At 35.4% G+C, this 10,550-nt stretch overlaps 1 protein-coding gene across 1 annotated transcript; it reads left to right on the forward strand.

Annotated features, from left to right (window-relative positions):
* Positions 1-6,792: 6,792 nt before the first annotated feature.
* On the forward strand, positions 6,793-10,291 carry LOC126817859 (lipase member I). The gene is made up of 6 exons (XM_056100208.1): positions 6,793-6,808; positions 7,403-7,471; positions 8,250-8,351; positions 8,990-9,106; positions 9,633-9,896; positions 10,269-10,291. The coding sequence occupies exons 1-6, from the start codon at positions 6,793-6,795 to the stop codon at positions 10,289-10,291; spliced, it is 591 nt and encodes a 196-aa protein (XP_055956183.1).
* The last annotated feature ends 259 nt before the right edge of the window (positions 10,292-10,550 follow it).

The raw sequence follows: 10,550 nt of genomic DNA on the forward strand, positions 1-10,550 counted from the left end.
ATATCACGATTTATTGCCGACGGAGCGCCAACTTGATCATTCATGTTAAACATGTCAGATATAACGAAAGATCGCTAGCGACCGACTGCGTACACGAGGCGAGTTTTTGATTTTTCATCGTCGGCGACCGAAATCGCATTATGTCGTCGCGTAGTGCGCTAGGCTTTAGTGTTTTTTGTTCACTGAAATACTATATATATATGTAACTTCATATGACATAATATAACAAAATACAGACACGATTTTAAAAACTTTTTTTTTACCAATGTGTAGCCATATAGTCATAATTGGAGTTATTATATGCAGATTTTTGTGTCTTTAAAGTGCATGTATTCACTAAAACATGCATAATGTTAAAGCCAATACGCTCTTCTAGTTAGATCAGGCACCATACGTAATACAATCCACCTTTTATAAAATTAGTTTTCAGAACAGCATGAAAACTATGAATTAAATTACTTAATAATGAAATACAAACGTGATTTCTGTCCAAAAATAATTTATATTAACAATATAATATACATTTTATCACAAAGTCAGTGCAACTTTGTTTATGAATTTAGACAATATGACTGTATAAATATTAAAGTAGAACTGACCCATGGCTGCTTTGTAAAAACTGCCCGCTTTGTCTCTGAGATAATGTTTCGTGATCCTGGAAGTATATTAGGCACGTCATTTCCTGTTCCAGTGTTCAACATAGCTATTAAAAAATTGTTGCCATAACTTCATAAAGTTTCACTGGGGGGTGGGGGAGGGATGTTCTATTTATGTTAAAGCGAAATGATCCTCGGAATGTATATTTCAAAGAAAAATATGTAGCAATAAAACTGTGTTAGCAATGATGTAAATGGATATTGAAAACGTAACGACATGTTTAATTTGTCAAATCAAAAATGACCGGCGGATTTCCATAACACGGTTACGTATACCCATTTACAGAAGTTCAGCTCTTCAACCGCATGAGTGAAATGATAATCGTGACGAACAGTTAACACTACAACTACAATATCGAGATGCCAACATTGTCTGCAATATCACACTAACATTGTATGCGATATTGTGGATGCGGACATGATATTCCCGAAGGATAAAAGAGGAGAAATCCCTCTATAGCCTTTGCTATACTTGAAATTGAAACCAAACACCGTGAAGAGTGTTACTCAAATTAAAACCTGAATTAACCAGGGTTTTTTTTATTTACTAAGATTTATTTGGGAGTTCTTCCAATAACTTGATCAGCCCGTCTATTCTTTCATTAGGTAGGTCCGCCAGACTAATATGAATATAGAAACAGACAAGATTATTCTGGATATCGCATTATTTTTTCTAGACGCCACTATGGGGAGAAGATTTGGTGAGATTTGTCTGAAATCTATAGAGAAAGTCACTCTATAAAAATATATGTATAATATTGACATTTGACACCAACAAAAGGTATTACACCTTTTCCACAATATTTGTATTTCCTTTTCTACAAAACGTAAACACTTTATCAAAGAAAACACTACGGGTCAGTATAGGGGTGTTATGGAAAGTGTTATCACAGACACTAGTTTGTTTGTATTGTAAATTAAAGAGCTAATTATAAAATCAAACGATTGCATTTGTAATTCTTGAGCTTTTAAAGCGTTTTCAAAATTTAGAATTAATTTAAAATACCGCTAGCTACGCATGGGACGACGGGTGTTAATGGCCTCGACCATTCAAAACAAACGTCTTCGAACATTTGACCGTAACCTGTACACTCAATGCAACGAAAGTTTAGACTTATACTAAAAAGATAGCCCGAATCCGGGATAAACACAACTGTTAAGAATAAAGCGATATACTTGCAGAAATGAAACCAATTCATCGGGGACTCTCCCATTGTTGTTTATATTTATACATGCTACGTCATTTAAAACGGATATTAAAATCGATTTGAACGCATTCGAACTTTTCTAATGAATATAACTATCATAGTGAGAACTGCCAGTTTTTTAAAGTTACAATTTCATATTTTTAAGTTATATTTTTAAAATGTATTAAAATAAAGCCCTAAAATAGATGGTATCTATAAACAGTCCTACCTTGTTAAAGAATAATCCTATTAATCCTATAATTCACTATTGCCAGTTGAGAAATTGGCAAAAATATCATTTTCAACTTCAAATTCAAACGTTTGGAGATAGCTATTCCATGGTGGGGGAATAGGAAAACAAGGGAGGTAACTGGGAGGTAATTGGGTTATTATTTCCGATGTGAAGATTTTTAAGTGTGAGAAAAATAACCTATGTGAGTTGACAACCTATTGAGCAAAAGGCATAGAAATAATTATGTTCTGACTTTCTTAGAAAATATGAAATTGTAACTTTAATTATCTAATCTCCCATAATGTATCTTTAAATAAAACACTGATTGCCAGGCAATGAAAACTACGCCCACCAGCAGCTACGATATCTGACGCAATAACATTTCGTCTCCAAATCTGCCATAAATTTAACTTTGTCCTAAAATACACGAAGTCCTACACAAAAGAAAACATCATACGAATGGTACTTATAAATGAATTTAAATTCTTCATCAATCTCCCATAGAGCAAAAAGAAATGGTCCGTGCTAGCTTTGCTTCATAGCTAGCTAAATATAAACGTCAAACTATCTAATGGAATATTACGATAATAATTTATCGAGTGTATCATAATATTATTATTTTTCGGCGTGGCTTCCCGTTGTCAGAGGTACAAAACGGAGGGCCTCTTAATCGCTCACCCGTCTCCTACCTTTGCGAGACGAGCCTCTCCTTTGTCTACTCTTGCAAGTTTCCCAAGAAACACTTGTCTGCGATATCACCCTAGGTGGAAGCGGACGTTAAGCCTTAAGGAAAGAACGAAAAGTCGGCTCCCGTGTTCTCTTTGACAGTTGGAATTCGACAAAGAGAAGGCGGAAAATTTATTTTATATCACACTGAGCTACCGTAGCTCCGTACTGTTAAGCATAGGCGTACGAGCCAGAGGGGCAGGGGGGGGGGGGCAGCTGCCCCCCTAACTTTCGGGCAAGCTGACTTTTCGGGCAGAAGGGTAAAGTGAAAAAAGTTTTTTTTATCTCATCTACTTAGCAAACTAAAGTGCCCGAAATCTAATAAAACACTAATTTTACGGGCTGGAATAGCAGTAAAACGCGTTTGCGGCCGTCAAATATTCCAAAATTTTCTTCGGGGGTCCATACAAGGTCAGTTCTGCTTCTTCACCTCTCGAAGAAAAACCGGCGCCGCTGTCTGTAAACCTGAAATTTTTTCGGGCATTTCTAGTTTTTCTTCCCTAACTGTCATTGAGCCCTAATTTTACACTAATTTTACTTTTCTTTTAATTGAATACCACAAATTTGTATTGAGTTGACTATGGATTAAAACATTTTGTCTGGAGCCACTCTACTTTGTGCGACATTTTTCGAGCATCGATTATTATTTGTGAATGCAGCTGCAACGGTCTGATTGGATGGTTGGAATTCAGAATGGGATTTCGGTTACAAAACCATTGGATACTTTTGGAGTTGCTTACACGGGCTAGAATAGCAGAAAACGCATTTGCGGTGGTTAGGTTTTCAAAATTTTCTCGGGGAGGGTGAGGCCCCCCATACCCCGCGACGATTGATTGGTTGTTTGGAATTCGAGTCAGCCAGGTAGGCTATATTGGACCAAATTGAAGTTGCTGTATTCACAGACTGGAATAGCAGGAAAACGCTGTTAAACGATTGATCTTTTGATTGGAATTCGAGTCAGCCATCTTAATTAGGCTATATTAGACCACTTTGAAGTTGCTTGTTTCACGGGCTGAAATAGCAGGAAATTATGTTTGCAGCCGTCAAATATTCAAAAATTTTCTTGGGGGGCGGGGGATACAATACAAGGGGAGCTCTGCTTCTTCGCCTCTCGAGGAATATCGGCGCCGCTGTCTGTACACCCGAAATTTTTTCGGGCATTTCGGGTTCTGCCCCCCTAACTGTCATCAAGCCCGTACGCCTATGCTGTTAAGATTGTAAAGTAAATATAGTATTAATGTTGAATAAAACTTTTTATTTGGTGGATGAAAACAATCCTGGAATCATTGCCGTGCTGCTGTTTTTTCATATCTGGGGGATCGACATCTCTGATACGCAAACGTAATCCATGCAATGACGGATGTATCTGAATTCGAATAAAGGGAGACTACTGTATACTCTACTTGTTCTCTGCCAAGACACCTGGACAGAAAAAAAACCCTAAGCAATATATTTTTGGGCGTACATGCAATGAAACTATAAAACTGAATATTAGAAATTAAACAATCCGATTTTTTTGGTCAGTTTCGTGTCCATCTGTCCTCAAGTGACTCTTGTGTCAAAGTATTACCAGGAACACCATTTAAACTATTTAACGGTTGAGTTTCACGCTCTAAATATTTGAAATTTAACTAAAACACGTAAATAAGATATTCAAATTATAAATTTAGGTGTAAAAACGTAAAGATACAAAAAAAAAAAATAAAAAAAAAATAAAATACCCAATATATTTTCAGAATTCAAGAAAGAAAAAAAACCGTACATAAAATAATACACTTGGCCAAGTTTTAAAATTTTGTATAAAATATGACATTTAAGATATGTAATTTCTTTTGTCGTAATTACTAAAAATAAATCTGTAATCCCTGAGTGAGCGTCTGTCGGGGATTGTTTAACGAGTGTAGCTTTTATATGGGTTGTCATCTATTCAAGTAGGTATGGTTTCAATCAAAGGCTAGGTGATGAGTGCAAATAATTTTTTGAACAAAGTAGGGATGTATTTTGGTGCGGTTAAAAATGTCTCCTAATACCCAACCACTAAAAATACTCACCCACCCCCACCCTAGCCAACAAAATATCCAAATGAGTTAATACCAACACATGTCATAATTCATTAAAAAAAATTGAACAAACTGACTGGTCACTGATTAGAAAGATAATGGACATATATTATTTTTTTTTCAAAATAAATAAAATTCACATTCGCATCCACTGAAAATTATAATGGCCTAAATAAGGAGCAAAACAGGGACGGGGTCTGGTGTGGTGGGGGGGGGGGCAGGGTGCATGAATTAAACTAATTATCCCAACACATTAATTTTCTCACAAACCCAATTGTGCAATCCGTCTTAAAGGATTTTGAAAATATTTGTATAAATGATATACATTATTAATGGAAAATGATAATGGCTGACTGTACAGCGCAGTGGATCCATTCACTTGCATTGATATTAAATTTTGTTGTTTATTTCTTGTAAATTTCTGTGTAGTTTGTCTTGTCCGCAGGTTTGTCTTATCGCTTTGTTGGCTTGTTGTGCAGTACTCATAACTAATATGCATACATTAAGTCAAGCAGAATAATTAAATATCTCTTTAGTTTCAGCATGTGTTGATGACCTGAGAGAAGCATTAACGGTTTATACCTTAATGGCTATTATCAAAAAAATAAAGAATGGAAATTTAAATATATGCACATAAAAATACTAAATGAGGCTCGAATATCAACAGATTGGAAAATGTGAATTAAGATCAAAAAAATAAATGGCACTGTAAAAATAATTCCGCTAAACCTTTAATCTAAGAAGTATATTTCTCGACTAAATTTAGATATTCCAACATGTATATAAATCATCAAAAAGTACAGTTTTCATAAGACGTGTCGATGTTAAAAGTATGGCGGTTTTAGTAGTTTTAACCCTTTTTGTTATTGGAGCGAATGGTATGTAAATATTTTGATATTTTATAATATATATATTCTTTGTTTTTAATCTGGTTCTATTTTTATTTCTAATACATTTTGGAAGCTTAAGAATCTATAATGTTTCAGTAGTTGTCACAAACTCATTTTTAATAAAGATCTTCCTTTACGATCTCCTTTTACGAGCCGATCCGCCTTGTTTGTCTGCGGTTCAAAATATATAAAGCCGGTCATCCAATGCACAGTGAGATCTTTGAATACAATGGAAGCATAGCTTCTTCCCCTTCTCTTTAAAACAAAGTAAGGCGCTAGTTCGCTAACCAGACGTTCTGGGCTTCGATCACGGTGTTGGAAAAGAAAGTTCCCCGGCATTTTTCCGTATGGTTTCCCCTTACTAGTAATGCAGAATGGAGGGTCTGGCCAGGAATTGGACGTAAAATCGCGGTCCCCGTGTACACGTTGGCATGCACGTAAAAGAACCCCTGGCAGTTGTAATCTCCATAATATAGCGCACTATAAAAACATAAAAATCATTTGACATATTGGCTTACAATTTTGATTTTCAATACCAGCCACCTAAGCCACTTCCCCTCAACAATATTAATTTAATTTAGATTTTGTTTCTCGTCTGCAGTAAAATATTACGTCTTTGAAATAGAATATTTTAGATATTTTAAAATGAAAGAAATATATCTGTAACTAATTAGAAGACCAATTTCTATTTGCAGGATATTCCTTCTTTAACTTTGAATCAAGTAAATCTTTCAAAGCTTTCAAGAGTTTTAGCAAGTTCTCTTCAGGGAGTGGTACCGGAAGTGTTGGATTGCCTACCGTCTCCACCGTCTGTTATTCAGAGTTGGGCTGTTTTAATAACTTCCCCCCTTTCCAAGGTTTCGTACTTCCTCAATCGACCGTCGATCAGAATGTCGCATATCTTCTGTTTACGAAGAAGAATCCACTGATCCCACAATTATTAGATTGCAATAATCCCATAACCATTGCTAGTTCTAACTTTGATGTCAGTAAGAAGGTTATTATCATTATTCACGGCTATATGAATACCGGTATAGATGTATGGATTCGACAGATGGTAGCTGAACTGTTGAAAATGGTGAGTTTTGTGTATTTCCTAAGCTATGACGTAACCATCGTCCAGATATTTCACATTGTCGTGTTTGCCATTGCAACTGTACATTTCGTTCCGTTATATTTTTCTGTTGTTTTCCCACTTTAATTTGGTCTAAAAACATTTTTAAGACGCATTCAGCAAAGTGCAAGTTTTTATGGGTCAACACCAGACCAACCTTCTAATTGAAACCCGCGCTAAAACAAAGCACGCGAAAACGAAAATAGCAACTAGTTTTTACTCGACTGGTTTTCATCCAGACTATCGATTCATTTGGTTATTGGTATCGATACGTATGATGCACAGGGTACAACGTGCTTTTCATTATTTGACAGCTTTATTGTTATGAAAGTATTCATGTGATTATGAAGTAAATTCTTTGGTGTTGTTTTTAGGAAGATGTAAACGTTATATCTGTGGAATGGTCTAAAGGAGCATCAGGTCAATATAATCAAGCAGCAGCTAACACTCGTGTTGTTGGAGCTCATATTGCCAGATTATTAGACAAACTAACAACAACAGCCAACTTCTTTAATCCTTACAACATACACATCATAGGACAAGGCCTAGGTGCTCATGTAGCTGGATTCGCTGGTAAAAAATCACCATGGATAGGCAGAATAACAGGTAAATTGACAGATTACTATGAACATTCTTTTTTTATATAGAAAACTATACTTTTGAAATTCTTTGCAAGATTGTCGAAAACCAATTGTCTATTTGAAAGTGAATGCGATCCTGTTGATATTAGGTATTATTTTCCTCTACCTTACTTTGAACTGCCGGACATTTAAAAAACAATGACTGGTTAATCACAAGACTGTCCGGTGTAACGTTTTCTCTTGTAAGGTGTAGCACCTGCGAGGCTGACAAGTAAAGTGTGTTGCGAAACTGACAAATAAAGTGTGTTGGGTAGTCCGGATGGGACAATTAAACCCCCTTGATCGTTGGAAATTGAAGAAGAGTAGGCGGAAACGTCACTGTCCGAGTAAAATTCTCCTATGGCGTAACCATAGAAATGGATATTACCAATATGACGGAAGTATTGTGTTGATAAGACATTAAAATCCAGTCTATTCCACATCTGCTACATGTATATCATAGTTTTACTATAGACCGTGGCAAAACCCCCGAGGAGTTCATATTATATAAAATTCTATGCTAGATTTTAATTCGTTCAGTTAAACTACTGTCACAACTTTTCGTATACATTTGTTTTTAAAAATTCGAACTACAGTGGTAGCATTCTTAACATCCAGCACCACTTCCGGGCAATGGCGTATTTAGTAAAGTTCTACTTGCCTTTATTCAATATCGTTTAATTTCTAATTTTTAAATTGAATATTGATTTGTTTGCCTGTTCACAATTTTTGTTTTCATGTAATAATATTTATTTATTTTATAGGTTTAGATCCATCAGGACCTTTATTTGAAGATGCTAGTTCTTGGGGTCGACTTGATTCTTTAGATGCTCAAACGGTCGATGTTATACACACTGACACACCTGGTAATGGTCAGATAGGTTAGTTAACATACCAGGGCCCTGTTTCACGAAATTTTAACTAAAGATAAAATCCAAATTTTAATAGATACTTCAATTTTGATTGGCTAAGCACTAAAATCAATCTAATATTATCCAATCAAATTATTAAAATTTGGATTTTATCTTAGTTATAATTTCGTGAAACAGGCCCCTGATACATATCTCTTATCCACAGTGTTCCCAATTAATATTGGGTATCGTTATAGTCGATTGAAATTAACACCCTATACTGTGGACATGCCCCTGGTTGTCCGAGGGTGTGTGTACGGGACGGTGGAGGAGCGACCTTTTTATACGGCCATATTTCAGTATGGGCGTATGATGTTGTCACCCTGTGACGCATTGCCGTGAAGCATTGTGGTCATACGAGGACGAGGCGAACACATTGTGAACGCGATAGTGTCTACAGTTTTAACGGATATTTTCAAGTTTGTGACCGCTTAGGGTTCATGTTTCTTGAAGGCAGATCCCAGAAAAACATTTGGTCAGTATCAAAGTTTTCCTATCTAATACACACTATCTAATTTCCGTATTAGGGGTGTTATTCTGTGGAATATTTAACAACGAAAGTTTAAGGATAATGCAGGACATTTTAATTTCAGGACTAGGTATTTCTAAGCCAATAGGAACTGTTGATTTTTACCCAAATGGCGGCATTGACCAACCTGGTTGTGTGCCAGCCATATTTTCATTAGATGACTTCGTTGCTGGTAAAATAGGTTAGTATGGTCATATTATTTGGTATATTTAATTTCAATAATGTGACAACATAATTTAATGTGCGATTTGGTTAGCAACCAAAATGCCGCGTGTCCGCAATGTTAGATTCCCAAAAGGTTCAAGAATTTACTTAGGCTTCGATATTGACGGTAAATGGACAGCGACTAAAATCAAATACATGCTAAAAATTGATTCTCCTTCAATTAAGTCACGTTTCAAAAAAGAGGATTTAAAATAGATTCTAGCCGCATGGGGTAGTTTTTTGCGATTTAGATGTTTTGAGAGGGATTTGATGAAGAAAACATTTTGATAGATAAATTAGTTTGAATATGTTTTAGTCCAAATATATTATTAAATCACCCAGTTTGTACGAGGGGGGACATCTTTAACTGTTGTTTGTTTCAGTGTTACTATACGATCATTATAAAACTTATTTACCTATTCAGTATACCAACAATCAAACAACATATTTAAAATTACTTTTCTTAACAAATCAAGGCTGAAATTATAATGTATGACTTTCAGCTGTAACCGACATTATAACATGTGATCATCTGAAATCAGTTGACTATTTCGTGGCCTCTATCAACAACTGTGAGTTTCTAGCTGTACCATGTGACGTTGCAACCATCAACCTTGCTCCTCAAACTTGTACGTCTTGCGGATTTGAAGGATGTTCAAGGTTAGGATATAATCTACCAACCAATTTGTTTGGCCATGGTACATACTACTTGCAGACTACCCCAACATACCCTTTCTGTATAGCGTGTAAGTACAAATTTGAATTTGGTAATATTGCAATCATGTAAATTTCACACTTATTTTATAAAATTATATGAATCAATCTTAAAATAGTTATTTTGTATTTTCCATGGCATAATAAAATATGAATTTTGTTCACTAATCATTGTTGTTCGACTCACACAAAAAAGCTAATATCGACGATAAGTTGTCATTTATATACTTAATTTCCGTGCATGCAGTCTTTTTTTTTTAGAAGTTCAGCGATTATGACACTGTACTCTGGACTAGAATGTCTCGGGTTCGAAACACATCTTGGGCCCAGAAGAACCTTCGGGATATTTGAAACCCGGTTCCCATTTATTTTATACTTCCATAATACGATACTATATCATAATGTCTATAATTTTATATTTTCAGAAACAGATGTCTTCATCAAGTAAGATTCGCACATATTATATTTCATCTTATACTTTTGTCCATTTCAAATGAAAACTGTAATAAATAAACTTTTAAAAAATAGAATAATGAAGTATGTCTTCGATTTAATACCCATGGCATTGTAATTTAACCAATCATTTTTCAACGACGTGTTTCACCAGATTGTGTGCTATTAACTGCCTGTCAGCTAATCCTTATACGCCACATGAAAAGTATTTCAAATCAGGGTTGCCGGTACGTCCGAGGGTCAAGGGTAAAGCG

Source organism: Patella vulgata, chromosome 4, assembly GCF_932274485.2.
Source record: "Patella vulgata chromosome 4, xgPatVulg1.2, whole genome shotgun sequence".
Classification (NCBI taxonomy): Eukaryota; Metazoa; Mollusca; class Gastropoda; family Patellidae; genus Patella; species Patella vulgata.